General features: G+C 41.0%; 1 protein-coding gene across 2 annotated transcripts in view; it reads right to left on the bottom strand.

Annotated features, from left to right (window-relative positions):
- The window catches only part of hhip (hedgehog interacting protein), a 41481-nt gene that overhangs the window by 3473 nt on the left and 22043 nt on the right, over positions 1-15965 (bottom strand). For both annotated transcript variants that reach the window (XM_074629403.1, XM_074629404.1), the window contains exons 6-12: positions 15142-15315; positions 14875-15018; positions 14470-14588; positions 12801-12924; positions 11157-11302; positions 9762-9843; positions 407-555 (exon numbers count right to left, since the gene is read on the bottom strand). In XM_074629403.1, the coding sequence (XP_074485504.1) occupies positions 407-555; positions 9762-9843; positions 11157-11302; positions 12801-12924; positions 14470-14588; positions 14875-15018; positions 15142-15315 (938 nt within the window). The remainder of the gene's footprint in view (positions 1-406; positions 556-9761; positions 9844-11156; positions 11303-12800; positions 12925-14469; positions 14589-14874; positions 15019-15141; positions 15316-15965) is intronic.

The raw sequence follows: 15965 nt of genomic DNA, 5'->3' as shown, positions 1-15965 counted from the left end.
GCGTTCTAGAACTAATCTGTAAAAATGAGTATTGGGCGAAGGTAAATTCTAACATTATCATGATGATTTCAAATGTAATATTTTCAAATGTAGTTTTTGGTGAGAAACTTGAATAAATACAGTTGTTTGAAGGAGATATATTCACAGCAGAGGGAATTATGACCTGTTTATCTTCCTAACACTAGCTCAATAAGTGTTTATTGTTTTGTTTTTTACCATGGTATCAACTTGGTAGCAAGAATTGTAGAATTTCACTGGTATTGGTATCGACTACTAAATTTCCGGTATAGTGACATCCCTATTAATAAACCTAATTTATACATCTGGAAAGGAACAACACACCGATGTTTGTCCAGAGGATACCATGCTGAAAGGAGCAGATGCAGATCTACCAAAAGGCACTCACCAACTCGGCAGAAGGGTCCCTCCCAGCCGGGGCTGCAGCAGCACTTGCCAATCGGAGTGCAGTGTCCGTTCTTACAGTGTCTGGAACAAGCTGTCATCAGCAGCTCTGGAGGCTCCACCTGACGCTGGCACTCCTTCGGGGCATGAGGCCTGTAACAGTTGTTAGAAGGAGGGAAAGTCAATATGTGGGGGACACAAGCGTCACATGGCATGCTCACGAATTACAGAAAGGAGGATAGTAGGAAAGTAGTATATCATCGCTTAATGTCTTTCAACATAGTCCCACCATGATATCTCCCAATTAATGCCATTTAGTAAGTTGACAAGATCGGTTTTAGGACATTTTCATTAACACAGTTTTAGATATTGGCAGTCACATTAAATTATATTCAACTTTACTGTCACCACAAAGAGTACTGAGACAACGAAATGCAGTTGAGCACTTTCTGCTGAACCATGGACCTTTAGACCATCAGTCTAAAACCTCTTCCTAAAATGCAGCGAGCAAGCGAACTCTGGCGAATGGAGCATGAAAAATCAGCATTCAATAGGGAGTGAATACAAAGATTTTTAGTTTTTGCCTCTAAAGTCACAGTGTTAAGTCTTGCCCTCCTTATTTATATCAGGTCAAACATTGAGCTTACATCCAATAATAATGACACATTGGATCTTGAGTCATGCTACTACAATTTTGTATCCTTAAAGAACCCCTGAACAATGAACCGTCTCCGCTGAAATGCCTCAACCACAGATGCACCCAATAATAACGACTGTACTGGAAATAATTATAGATGTAAACAGGGTCGCATTGATTTAACAACGGAAAAATTGTGGTGTCAAGGTGTGTAGTTATACTGTTACTCAATGTTTGTATGATTTGATGTCATTTATTTAATTCTACTAACTTGTTCAGACTGCTGTCCAGTTACACTACACGGCTAATCAGCTCTGTATTTGTTCTGTGCTCAGCTGCTGGCAGGGTTGTCATGTCCAAAACAGAAATGACTTTTCCAGTATCCACAGGTTGTTTGATTGGGCTAGTAATGGATAGTTTCCTACTTCTTATGTCTGCTTTTAGGCACACTATGGTCAATGAGTCCGTTACGAAGTTAGAAGAGCCTCTCAACAACACACATCAGTTCTTATTTTCCAGATTACCACAGTTTCCACAAAGTTTCGTGCAAATCAATCATTTCAATCAAACACAATAGACAAACAAAAGAGCAAGGACTGGGCAAAACAAAACACTCATCCAACTCGTGTTGGCTGAGATACACAATTCACTATGATTCGTGGCAGTACTGTACGAAACATGTTGTATTTAAACACATTTTGATATATCATAACAGCTGTAGCTGCAACAAGATCGACAATCATATAGCTTTTGTTGATATGTAGCCTAAGTGGGATAGCACTTTTGAAGTGATGCACATTGTCTACATTTTCCGATGATTTGTCATCGATGTGTTGTCAACTTTTGTATATTGTCAACTCATTGCAAGTCAATTGTTAATCTACCATCTAAGATGGATTTAAACTGTACAGCAGACACTACCTGTGTCCAATGTGGTGCTTTTATTGTTATGACTCCTTAAATTCTCCCTTCTTGAAGAACAAAACAACACATACATGTAGGGTTAACACAGGGCCACCACGAATATAAACATGATTTGGAAAATGCAGACACACACAAACACAAACATCTCCACACCATATGCGTCAAGTTTGAACACCAAAGAGACATATTGTGATCATTCCATATTAAGACAAACATCCACACACGCACATCAGCAAATGGGCTGAAACAGAATTATTTCATATCACGCTCTACAAATCTGGAAATAATACAGCGAGTGCGTCATGGAGTTCAAATGTGAAGCGTCTGTTAGCGCCTGTTGCCCACACACTCGCACACATATTTGTCTGTGTGTGCATTTGTAAAAAAGAGAGCGGGAGAGCTATAGACGTGTAAACAGTTCTGTTGTGCCGAGGTAAAAAGCTAATGAGGCAACACAATTTGCTGGACACTGAGCGATACACACTCACACACACACACACAGGCTTGGTAACTGGACTCCTGTAGATTGACGCTGGTATGAGAGCTGAAGAGCATCAGTAGTGAGGTCAGTGTGTATTTATGTAATGCTTCGTCCGTAGGAGAACAGATTTCATCAATCATGGCTGCAGAGTAACTGGTCAATCAGCAGTAGAAACCAAAACTAGATGGGGCTCAGGACCTTCAAACAGGTGATCTTTTTGTATGTGAAATCTCAAATCAGCAATGTTTTAAATGTACTGTAGTACATAAATCTAGTTGAGCCAACTATGTATTCACTCTTACGCCTGGGCCACACTACCTGCGTGAGCAGCGTGTGTGCATTGCCGTGCAGGCGTGCCGTGGATCACAGCAAAAATAGACAATGAAAATGATCTTTTGACAGTGTATTGAAATCATACCAGCAACATTACTACAGTTTCTATGTTTCGATTAATTTCAACTCAAAACTTCCTGTTTCTATTTCAGAATAAAAGCCCTCTTTTTTATTTGTTTGACAGAATCCCATATTTGCGAACACAAAGGCTTTTATTCTGAAATATTTGCAGGACAGTGTTGTGGAAAATGCAGTGACTTGCACAACTTCATAAATAAATAGAGTACCGGCTTTTAATGATTGATTATTATCATTTACAAATGAGCACACGCTTCTTAACCTTTTTTCTGTCTAAAATAAATAATATAAATGAAATAGCCATTATGAAAGGCAAACTATGTAGAAAGAAAGGGCTGGCGGACTATGTGGACACCACACACGTGAGAGACGCAGCAGTTCAGCAAGGTAGCCATCACGCGCTGCTCACGCAGGCGGTGTGGCCCGGGTGTTAGATGCTCTCAGTATTCTGCTGTGGGGAAATTTTAATCTGGTTTGTTGAGTCTCACCTGCTCTGACCTTCAGTAGCTGGGTAAATATAATATTTGTTTTACCTGTTGTGCAGGGTTGACTGTGTTGGAAGACACAGCTTTAAATAGAAATCTGTCAGTTGTTGGATAAATGACTGTAACTACGATGTTGTGTGGTTATAATTGTATTTATTTGACTGTGCGAGTGTTTACTTTCTAGTTTGAAAAATATGTTGCAAGTGTTCTGACGGACACACTGACTGATGGCAATGACAATACTGTGACTGTGTGTGTGTGCGTTAAAGTTGCTTTAGGGATGGAGGGCGGGGGGGTTGATTCCCATGCTCCCATCAGCACCCAACTCCAGACTCCATCCGTGCTGGCTTTTGTTGTTGCAGGCTGCATGCAGTTAAAAAAAGAGCGAAGGAGGGAAGCAAACAGAAAGAGAGGGAGAGAGAGAAAGAGTAAGAGTCCCTGGAGGATTGGGGGGGTCTGTAGCTAACACTGTTAATAGCAGGCCGGGGTCAGCAGCGCTACTAAACAGTCTGTACGACTGCCAGGGTGGCTGTGAAAACAGCACCTGCTGGTAGCGCCACTTGACAAAGGCAGCTGGGTCAACAGCCACTGTGGGAATTTATCAACTTTGGGAGGGGTGGTGTATGTGTGAGAGTGAGGGAGTAGGAGAAGGGCGACAACTCTCACACATGAGGTAGTTACATGGACAGAGAGACAGATGATGACGAAAATTAGAAATAAAACGTAGATCATGTCGTAATTAAAATGAAAACAGAGTGGAAAGTGAGCAAGGGATACTAGTTCAGGACTGACTGCACAGCTCTAATGATAAAGCAAAGAACCAGGGAGATTAATGAAGGTTATCATTCAGTCGTTTTGTGCTAAAAACTCGCCCTCCCTTCTGTCCTTACATCAGGGGAAACTGAACATTAACATATCTTAACACTGACGTCCAATCGAGTCTGTGCCATCGGAGCAGTGTGGATGCTCTGCCTCAGATTTGTTTGATTATTATGTTTGTCAGTGCGTGTGTGTGTGTGTGTGTGTGTGTGTGTGTGTGTGTGTGTTTAGCTTGTTGGCTCGCGGGGCCAGTTTGATTGACGTGAGGTATATGTGAGAAAAGGGCTGTGGAGTGGTGTACATTGTGCGCCCTGACAATGGCTTAATCAAACGGCCCAGTGTGGTCTCTTTTGCTGTTTTGTCATCCGACTCCATTGTTTGGGGGCTTCTTTTGTAGCTTCATTCCTTGTTTTAATTGTGCAAGAAATTTACTGTGTATTGTAGGAGCCAGGGCTATTCAGTGCGACTGGCAAGCAGCTTTGTGGAGGGGAGGACCACAGCAGAGATGTAGGAAGATTTAGGAGGGATAGGAAAATAAAGAAAAGGCTTTTTTTCCCCCTGTAGCATGCTGGGAGCTAGCGCACCACACGCTCACACAGGCTCACAGATGTGCATGTTCGCGTGTACGCACCACCCACACGGTTTATATCTGTACACACACAAAAACACATAGAGGCACACATGCAGATAAAGATATCCACAAACGAGCACCCGCTGTCTCCTTCCCCTGTACATCCAGTGATTTGTGACTTCCATGGCTAATGCAGTTCATAAAGGAGGTCCCAGGACCCTATTCGAAGTTCACTGTGTCTCTTTAAGGTCTCTGCTCACTGTAATTCAATCAGTCCAGCCTGCAGCTGACAAAACCTGGACGTGTGAAAACTCTTTCATTATACTGCTTTCCCTCCTTCTCTGTGGAGAGGGGCTGTAACAAATAGAGAGGCAAATTGCATTTTACACCAGAAATCAGCAGGAGGTCTGGCTCTATACTGTATGGTATAATTAAGCCAACTGTAAGAGTGAGGCTGATTCTGTCCAACTGCATTGATGGAGTGCAACATGTGCCTTTTGAATTATGGTGCGATAAACATTTAACTTTGCTATATGACTCCCATGACATATTGTATATACACAGAGGGGGTGAAACAAATCCCTACTTTGTGCTGTTATCATAATATCTTTCTTTGTTTTTCAAAAAGAAATGGGTCTCTTTTAGCATTATTTGTTCCTGGCATAAATATAATGCTCTCACTGTATAAATAATTATGCTATCAAATGCAGACTCAGTGGGACTGAAAAGTAGCCAAACGTCCCCATGAATACCTGCCTACAGTATACTTTATGTGCAGAGTAAACCACAATCATTCAGTATCGTTCAGTTTGAGGCCTACTGCTTTGCTCAATTACTGTATGTTTAAGGCTAATATAGGAAGTAAGATTGTTGAAAAGCAGAAGAAGATAAGGCTTGCCACGGTGGTCGGGCACACACCGATTACATAACTTGCACCGCCTCATCCGTCGTTTTGCTATTTTTACAGAAATAAAACCATTAAGTACATTTTTGCGTACAGTGCCATGTTATCAATACATAGTCAGAAGACGGACACTACAAACTGAAAGTGAAAGTGTCTGCTCCGTATGGAGACACATTCACTTAGTAGCAGGAGTCAGTTTGAACACACGGGATGAGAGAGAGTTGATAGACAAGACGATGGCGGTGGATTTGGTGTCGAAGCGAAAAGCAAAAGCGCCTATTTGGCAATATTTCAGATTTAAACCCAATGCTATAATGGAACCATAACGTTCACCGTGAGGAGGACGGAGCGGTCACAGCCAATGTGCGCGGCGCCAGATGGAAACCTGCGGCCATGCAGCAAAAGCTCTATTGGAGAGGCCAGACACACAGACACACAGACAACCGATGGTAAAGATCAAAATAAAGACGCTACACATATTGACAGTCATCTTTTCTTATAAAACGTTCGGTGTAATTAGGTTACACCAGCGTTGTCACAAGTGTATTAACCAGTGGGAAAATTTCCTCACCATCACATCTCTATTATTTACATATTTTACTTTTTAAAAAATCCTATTTACCGGTATATGTATCTTGTGTTTTCTTTTATATCTTAACACCTTTTTTATATCTTATGTAAAGTACTTTGAACTACGCTGTTGTTGAAAGGTGCTAATACAAATCAACTTCCGAGTCTGAAAAGTGAAGCCAATGCAGAAGTGCCTTAAACTTGCATTATTTATAATAGCCAACAGTGGGCGACGCCTCTGGTTGCAAAAAGAAGCCTGATTGTACAGAATGGTCCAGGGATGACATATTTTTGTAGGCCAAACAGGAAGTTAGCATCGCCCTGGGTTCCCTCGACAAAAAGCCAATGAGATTTATCAATTGGGTTTTGGATTATTGCAGAAAATAAGTTCTGTGGCAAACAGACGTTTATGATACTTACACGTTTTGCTCCTTCAAAAAGGAACACCATTTTTATGATTTTTTGATGTGTAAAGCTAACGTTAGGCTATAGATGAACTACACCACAACGACACTGTAACAGTGGATGAGTCGGCGTGATGACGTTTAGTAGTCTCATTCAGCCACTTGTTAGCAACTTACAACTTTAGCCCTTTCACAGTGTGTTTTCAGTTCATGAAAGTTAATTGTAACATTTTGGTCGCCTGAAAATGTCTTATTCAGAGTTCGGTTGTTCTTAGCTCCACCCTCTCGTATCACTTCTGGTTGCAAAAAAACAAGATGACGACGGCCAAAATGCCAAACTCGAGGCTTCAAAATGGCAATCCACAAACCAATAGGTGAAGTCAAGGTGACTATGTCCACTTCTTATATATAGTCTATAGTCTTGCCTTAGATAAAATATAGGTGCGTGGATGCCCCTTTTAACCTTAACCTGGGAACGGTACATGGTGAAGAGAATCTAAACTCAAAGGTCCACTTACTACTCATTCAAAGCTTTCAACTGCATCTCACGGACAACTTATAGAGACTTTATGATTGGAAATATTTCCATCCAACTGCTATACCACAAACAAGCCCTGTCTTGCTCTCTCATACTCTCACTCACATACACCCTCACACCACACACATTCAGCATGTTTCAAAATGCATGGTGGCCTATTTATTATTGGAGGGGTACTCCAACTGACAAACATATACCTAGAAATGAAGTCATCTGGCCAGGACATGTTTACACAAACACTGCTGAGGGATTTTATGGCTGATGTTTCCCTGTAAGCCTTTGCCGCCCTCCCTAACAGTTCCTCTTTTCCCCTCCATGTTCCCAAACACACAGTTGATCAAAACACAGCACTAGATGCTATAGCGGACCGCAAAAACCACCATACTCTAAAACAAACCTCTTTATGAGAGGGATTTAGGGTCCAGATGTTCTCACAGTATGGAAAAGGGAAAAAGGGGAGGACCACCAGACTTGATAACGCGCTGAGGTCAGACACGTTAGCTACCCCAGTTACACCCCCTCTCCATCCTCCCTGTAACAAGATCATAATAACGAAGCCAGAGAGTATTAGGAGTCAAGGCTCCAACACCACAGGGTCCGCACAGACTAAACAAGTCCACTTGATGGTGGAAAGAATTGTTCTTTGGGAGAAATGCGTCCAGCGGCCATGCCAGAAAACATAAATATGGAGCGAGCCACCGGGGCCCCTTTGAAACATCTGTGGTGTAATTAATTGTGCTAATGCCTGGGTGGCACTGTCGTCACCCAGGAATAATCAGCTGCGGATATGTTTCTATTGTCATTCTGAGGCATGCAAATTTTTCCCTCTGAGTCTGCCTCTCTCACTTTATTTGCCTCTCTTAATCAAATCGGACCTCGCCTAAAGAAGTATGATTCATTTGGGACTTTTCATATGCATTTGTTTAAATTTGGACAGATGGGCCTAACCCTGCAGGATCTCACTATCTCAACTTCCTAAGAAGTGCTGATAAGAAGATGGGGGGGTTCAGCTTGAAACTTAATATGCAAGTGGTTTGAATTACAAAGTCTGCTTATGTTTGCGGTGATTTCCTTACTGCCAGGGTAATATATCACACAAATGCTCATACATCCCTACTGTATCATGTGGGATGAATTCATGCCCTGTCTGCATATTTTCTCGTCTTGAGTGACAAATGTTTTTCACATGTACTTGGCTTTGCACAAATAGTTTATAGATCCATCACTATCACTAATACTGTGATGCATATGGTAAGGATTATGAGACAGTGACACACAGACATTTGAATTATAAAGTGTTCCCCACAGTTTCCAGTTGTTTAACATCAACTAATTAAGCATTAGACTGCACGGAAATAGATCGGTTGCACCGCTCAAAGTTAAGCTGGTGTGTGTGCTGAACTCCGTCCAAATAATGATGAATAAAATGTGCACTATGTTATATGCATGAACATGTGTGTGTTTCTACACGTGCTGAAATAAAATATGTAGAGGTCTCTGTGCTTGACAACAGGTGGCTTTGTGTTTTCCTTACTCTCAGCAGAATAAACCCTGCTGTCAAAAGCTCTGACAATAACCAGCAGGCAATAGTTACTTAGGTGAACGTGGCCAGCTAGTCGGTGTTTCTGTTCGCAATACTTTACACTAACATTTTGAAATGCTATGCTTATTCTCCACTTACTGCTCAGCATTTGTTTTGGCCCTGGCAGGTGGTCATGTGACGACTTGTTGAAGGGCACAAAAGTTCTGGTCACAGCGAAATGTTTAGTGTGTAGGGAGAGGACGTGTATAGGTAGTGAGGACTTTAAATTAGCAAGAAAAAGATGTCACTGTAGTGAAATGTGATTAACTATAGATCCATGGCTTCATTACAGTCGGCTGCATGTGTCTTGTATATTATACTGTATGTGGGATCATCATAGTCTGGTGTCATAAAACAAAAAATGGAATTAGGGATGGGGGATTAGTGCTGTGTCCAAAATCACATACTATGCACTACATACCCAATATGTGTACCCAATATCGTTCAACATAATTTTGTGTCAATATAGTAGTAGTAGCAGTAGTATGTATCTTTGACGCACTGACATCCTGAGAGCCTCCTTGCTGGTTGGAGACACGTAATCATGGTAACCCCTCATGTGACCAAAATTATGATTTGTGAGAATCAAAGTTTGAACTAATTGAAATACTATATTACGCCTAGCAAAAGTGAAATCTTACACTTAAATTAAGTCCGTCAACATCCGTTATGAACGTTGTCGTCACTACCAAATTGCATTGTGGGATATCTCTGCCGCCGTAGTGTCCAGCTTTGCATACTGTAATATTTCACCGGAAATAGCATGTCATTCACGTACTATTGGTTTCATACTAGGTTTCGGACATACTAAAAAATCTCTCATACTGTTTTAGCGTACTAAATAGCATGTTGATTTGGAATTAAGGACACAACATAGTTGTCATTAGATGGCATGAGGGATCACTTATTGATCCAACTGTATATCACCACAGTTTACAAACATATGATGGCTGAAAGAATATGATTGACTCAAAGCCCCTTTCCAAATGTGAAACAAACCAGCCCCCGAGGAAAAGAAAATCTGCGATTGTACCTTTTAGGGTCGACCAGCTTGTAGAGTTTCCCACTGTGTGACTGCGCCAGGCTTTTACTGCTCGCCAGTATGTAGACTTCACCTGCAAAGAGGAACAGTCACATGGAAATGGACCATCAGCACTATTTGCATTACATAGTTTTAATGTGCAGCATATGTCCCAATAATTAACCTTACAGCCATTCATGCAATACCAAAATGAGGAGAGGAGACAAGAGGAGACAAGAGGAGGCAAGAGGAGACAAGAGGAGGCAAGAGGAGACAAGAGGACAAAAGGAGAGGACATGAGGAGATGAGGAGTGTAGCTACAGCTTCTGCATTGCTGCACTTGCCAAAGGACTCTAAGAAAGAGTTTAATGGGGCAATTGGATACTCATGACTGGGAACCAGGCGGATAATTTAATGAGGAACAAGCCCACAAGAAAATTCCATAAGGGGACAAATTGTAAACATGTGTCTGTGGGGCCCATACTTTGGGACACGAGCCCACCCCCTCCACGATTCTTGCACCACTTGCAAATCATGATCAAATGCAGGAATCTTTAAATACCTCGTCAAATAATAACTCCAAGAGACCTGGCAAGAACTGCGATCAAACATTTCTGATGGCTGTGTGAGTGATCCACATCATGTGTTCATGTTAATCAGAAACACCAGAGCTGACAGTTAATAATTCTGTGAGTGTCTGGTGGGGGTCCAGCTGGGAAAAAAATGTTCTGTATCATATTAGTCGGCTCACCTCAGCTCACCCTACCTTATCTTAATGCTGCAGTCCCCCCAGGTAAATAGTAACACATCTCTCTACCCATGCAAAACATTGCCTTGTAGGTGGCCCAATACCCAGCTCATGAGTGGGTCTTTGGAGTATCGTTGCTATCTTATGGAAATGACAATTAATCCAGAAGGAAGTACGCACTATTTAATATCCTGTTGAGAATGTGCCATAGAGGTAGAATAAGAGTGGTATTAGTTCCCCTGTAGTTTTGAGTGTTATTCCTTGTTGGCGAGGTGTTGCAATTTTTCCAGATTTTAATAATGCTCTTATGCATCCAACTGTGTTAGTACAAAACATTACTAACATATCTGTAAATAACCAACTGGAAAATTCCTCACCATGATGTTAACATGTGCACCATTGATAAATATACAACAAAAGAAAGATTTTTCCATAGTTTTGACATCCTTCATTTCAAGCCAACAAACCTTCAAGGGTTCATGTTGTAAAAATGTGATTTCAGAAAATATGTTAACACATAGCTGTCACTCATGTGGATAGAGGGAGTACAAACAAAACAAAGGAGGGGAGAAAAGAGAAAGAAAGAGCTAGATTGAAATTCTGAGAAGAGATAGATCATCTGCATAACAGCGTAGGTTTCTCATCGTTGCCCTACTGACCTTGTTCATCCTCTCCGAAACCGAAGATGTGTCCCACCAGCATGGTGCCACAGGAGCCAGCTGAGCCCAGACACAGAGCTTTCTCCTGCCACTGTTCACCACTTGCTGATGTTGACAATGTAGCCTTCTGGAGGATCCGCAGATTACTGAGACAGACAAAACACACAGAGTAGGTGATTTACTGCAGGTCATTACTTTGTCAGTATATCTCGTGCAGATACTGTTCATGTCAGTGCTCGAAGTGGGCCGGTTTTCACCGGTATGCATATTAATTTCACTCCTTGGCGTACCGTGACTTTTTCATGCGTACCGGAACTTCTCACAAGCTGCTGGTACTCTTTTGTGCCCTCTCCATATCAGTTTCTCTGGGAGATTCGTAATGGCGATTCATAACTTTTCTTTCACATACATTCACTGTAGAAATTCAGAATGCGTCTCTTTATCTTGCTGTGGCAGCTGCCAATTCTCTGGTGTTTGCACAATATGTCCATCCTGACTGGGACATTGCTCCTAAAACCTGAATGATACCCTACTATAGACTATAACGCAGAAAAGTACTTTAACTATTAACACTATGGGTAAATATACAAACACGCCACCTTAACCCTATAATGTTCCAGTTGGAATATTATTGGAGTATTATAGGGCTACTATAGAAGATGTATAGCCCAAGTATAATAATATAACAATAAAATCACAGCTGATTATGACTGAGACATTATAACATGCTTAAAAAAATAGCAAATAAAGAGAGAGAGATTTCTGATACTGGCTGATACACACGGCAACATGTGAATAAGAGAGTACTGGCACTTATTTTTTTCCATTTGATTTGATGATGTACTAAACGGTACACGACATGTACATTTCTTACATTTATAAGTCGCTGTACAAGTGAGAAATACAATGCAATTCATTTGCAGCAGTATTAGGCAAATAACAGCTGAGATCTGGAAAAAGGGACAGCTTTTACTTCTTGTAACGTGGTTCATTGACCCATCTTCCTTCTCCACCCCATGTCGCACATGGTGTTATTTAAGACCTTGGCTTTTAGTTTCAAAACACACATCACGCCGGAGCCTTCACTTAGCCACAACAGTATGCCCTCAAATTGTAATGAGGTTCAGAATTAACCGACCACACATTGTTTTAAACACAGTGCCAACTCCTGATAGTGTACTTCCCCCCCTGCTATTTACTTCCTTTGTTTACTCAAGCGTCAGCGTTTGACATCAGCAAAGTAGGATAAATTACAAACCAAAGAGAAGTGTGAACAGCACAGAGTAGGATGTCTAATCTCCATTTACACTGGATGGGCTGTGCCGTGGTGGTGACAGTAACATAAAACTTGTTTTCCCCCACGTGGATGGAACTCTGTGTTTACTTTGGCACATACCGACGCAAGGGACAGATTTTCAGTGTGAGAAGAGAAGAAAGGGTCACGCTGATCTAAATGGGACTTAAGATGTTTATGTGATAACTCATAAATCAAGTCTACTTGAACACCAACGGGATACAATGTCGTTAAAATATAGCTGTCTGTCAACAAGTGTGCAGGAAGTCTATCTTGATTTCACAACATGTAGCAACTTAATTTTTCAGTTTGATTTCCATCAGCACTGTTTCATAGTTTTTCATATTTACCCATTCTTATCTCCAAACACATAGCTGCCATAAAGTCTTCTAGACTGGCAGCCCCTGTAGATGAAGCCCCCCACAGGTGGTGCTCCTCCACTGGACTGCAGGTCATAGACAGAGGGCTCGTTTTCTGGGGAGGGACAACAAGGCAAAGGTCTGATTAAGGCACTGCTGCCTGCATGCAACACCAGTAGACAAAGATTATGATAGAGGCAATCCAATCCATGTATTAATCATGATATTCATCAATCTGCATGCTTATAAGTAGTCTATTAGATGTCATGCTTGTGTGGTTTATATTAGAGAAACTCAATTTAATAAGAAAAAAGAGCAAAGAGTGCGTCTGGATTTGAATGGGAAAGCAATATATTTGACTTCTTCCTTCTTGGCAGCCAACTTTAATATGTCTTTATCAAAACTGGAAGAGAATTTATTAATCTTTTATTCAGAAGTGTGATGTTGAAGCAATATGGTCTTGGCAAAGGGAAATATTAATGGAAGTTTGCTGCCTTTAAAAATGTATGATCCAAGACTTGGTGTGCTCAACTGTATTCACTTTAGAGTTAGGTTAGTTAGTTTTAACTGGTTACATCAGGCACTAAGCCAAGTGAGGAGTGGTATGTGGCAATAACAGGCACCTTGAATCGGAGTGAGAGATCAAGGTTGACGAATTCATTTGGGTTGCCAAAACAACCCTCACTGTGGCAAAGATAACCAGCCTTGTAATTTGGATCAAACCGCAGTAATTTGTTGTTTTTTTTTGTGGAGAGAAGAAGATTTAGCATTGTGAAGGTGCTGCTGTTATTGATTATTTTCTCAATGTGAGAAGAGCCAGACTCCTCTCAGCTGTTTTCAACAATGCGAAACCATCACCTAGACCGTTATTGTTGTTGACAGCTTTAAATCGCACTTGTGGACACAATCTCACATTCCCCTGGCATATCTACACTCCACAGGGGGGGAATCTTTCTAGATCACATCATTTTTACATTCAACCTCCACTGTCTCTGCTCTCAACCTGGGGTGTTTTCGGAACGTGTTGCCAAAACACCATGTTCTTACAAAATGAAAGACATTCGTAAAAACAGATGTTATTTTCAGCAGAATAAATCTGAAAGATTATCCAAGAGGTTAATGTATTTTCATACCTTTCTCAGTACGCAATGCCATCAAAAAAACGTAGACAAAGGTTGCACTCAGTTATTTTTATAAGAGCTGCAATGATTAATTGATTAGTTGTAAACTATTAAAGTAATAGCCAACTGTTTTGATAATAGATTTATTGGTTTGAGTATTTTTTTTAGGAAAAAAAAGTAAAAATTCTCTGATTCAGCTTCTTAAATGTGAATATTTTCTGGTTTCTTTAGTCCTCTATGACAGTAAACTGAATATCTCTGAGTTGTGGACAGAACAAGATATTTGAGGACGTCATCTTGGGGTTTGGGAAACACTGATCAACATTTTTCACCATTTTGTGACATTTTATAGATCAAACAACTAATCGACTAATCAAGGAAATAATCAACAGATTAATCGACAATGAAAATAATCGTTGCAGCCCTAATTTGTATCATGAGCAATATTAATATTGCAAAATAATGAACTCCATCCAAACTTAAAAAAAGACAAATATGATGAACATTTTTTGAAAAATCTCGTGGAAATTGGAACTCACCATAATCTTTCCCCTGAGTAATCTCCAGTATTCTTCCTGCTGATGTGTTTTTGCCACTTGCATCCGTACAGAGGATCAGCAGACTCCCATTTTCACTCTGAAGCCGATCCACTGCACACCTACAGAACAGAATACAGAATGAATATAGGAGAAACAGAAATTGTGACACCAACCAACTACAAGGTGGCATAAGAACAGTCTGAGTTCATGAAACTCTTTCCTAAAAACAGCAGTAATGAAACAGCATATTAGGATAATTGCTCAGTTTTTGACAGAATCAAAAGCAGTAACATTTTGAACCAGTCGTAGCCATCCAATTTTGAAGAGTGGATCTCTTTTGAAGGAACAGCTGTTTAGTTCTTCAGTGTGACGTTGCTGAAGTGTCTCATTAAATGTTTCACTCACCTGCCTGGGTCATGTAATCCATGAGCAAAGATTTCAGGCGGCTGGTTGGTGCTGTTGAAGTACGGGTTGTTCCGCGGTATGGAATAAGGTGATGTACAGCAGTCTGTGTCCACATCTACCCTCAGGACGGACCCTGTGAAATCACTGCATTCAAACACACAAAAAAAATACACCTTCACGATAGTGGGAGCTAGGAAAAGATTCAATCTTGGGGCACACACCAGCACTCGATTATTTATACTACAATTCTTAGACCTCTGATCTCACCTAAGTCCATCCATCTCCTCCATATCATCGAGGGTGATCATGCCATCTCCCAGGACGATGTGCAACAGACCATCAGGGCTGAACAGAAGTTGACCACCAAGGTGCTTCCTGTGCAGCTCTGCCACTTCCATCAGCATCCGAACAGTCCGGGTGTCAACCTGGTTCGGGTTTTTCCTGAGGTAAAACATACACATCATTGTCACAGGGTGCAAAGATGATTGCTATACTCACATGCTTCCAGCCAGTCTCAATACAAATATTCAAAAGTATACACTGTATAAGGGTCTTGGTAAGTGGCTCCTGAATGCCCCGTAGTTGCCTCATGATTGGGATGAAAGCCGCTGAAGAAACTCAATGTAATGTTTTGAAATATACTGCGTGAGACATGATTTTATAAATGAGTACACACTCTAATTGTCTATAATTACTTTACAGAATAATTGTGTTGGTGGAAAAAATGATACAAAGGCATGAATAAGAAACGCTGACATGACATGAAATGAGTTCAATTGTTTGTTGTCTGGAGACAATTAGTCTGATGCACTGTCTCGTTAAAGCTAGAGTTGATAATGTTCTTCAAAAACATTTTTTGTTATATTTGTTGAAATTCTCATTATATCCCAACAGCAATCAATAAATCAAAAGCTAAAAAAAAGAAAGAAATCCGGTATCTGTAGCTGTCGCAGGACTGTAATAAACCCGTCCACTCATTGCATTTGGTCCAAATGCAATGAGTGGACGGATTACCTGCCTGTCTACCTGCTTGCTGCCTGCACGCGCACTCATTGCGCGTCACTGGAGTCTTCCACAAGCTTCTAGCTTGA

This window comes from Sebastes fasciatus, chromosome 3 (assembly GCF_043250625.1).
Source record: "Sebastes fasciatus isolate fSebFas1 chromosome 3, fSebFas1.pri, whole genome shotgun sequence".
Taxonomy (NCBI): Eukaryota; Metazoa; Chordata; class Actinopteri; order Perciformes; family Sebastidae; genus Sebastes; species Sebastes fasciatus.
This window is presented reverse-complemented; position numbering and strand designations above follow the sequence as displayed.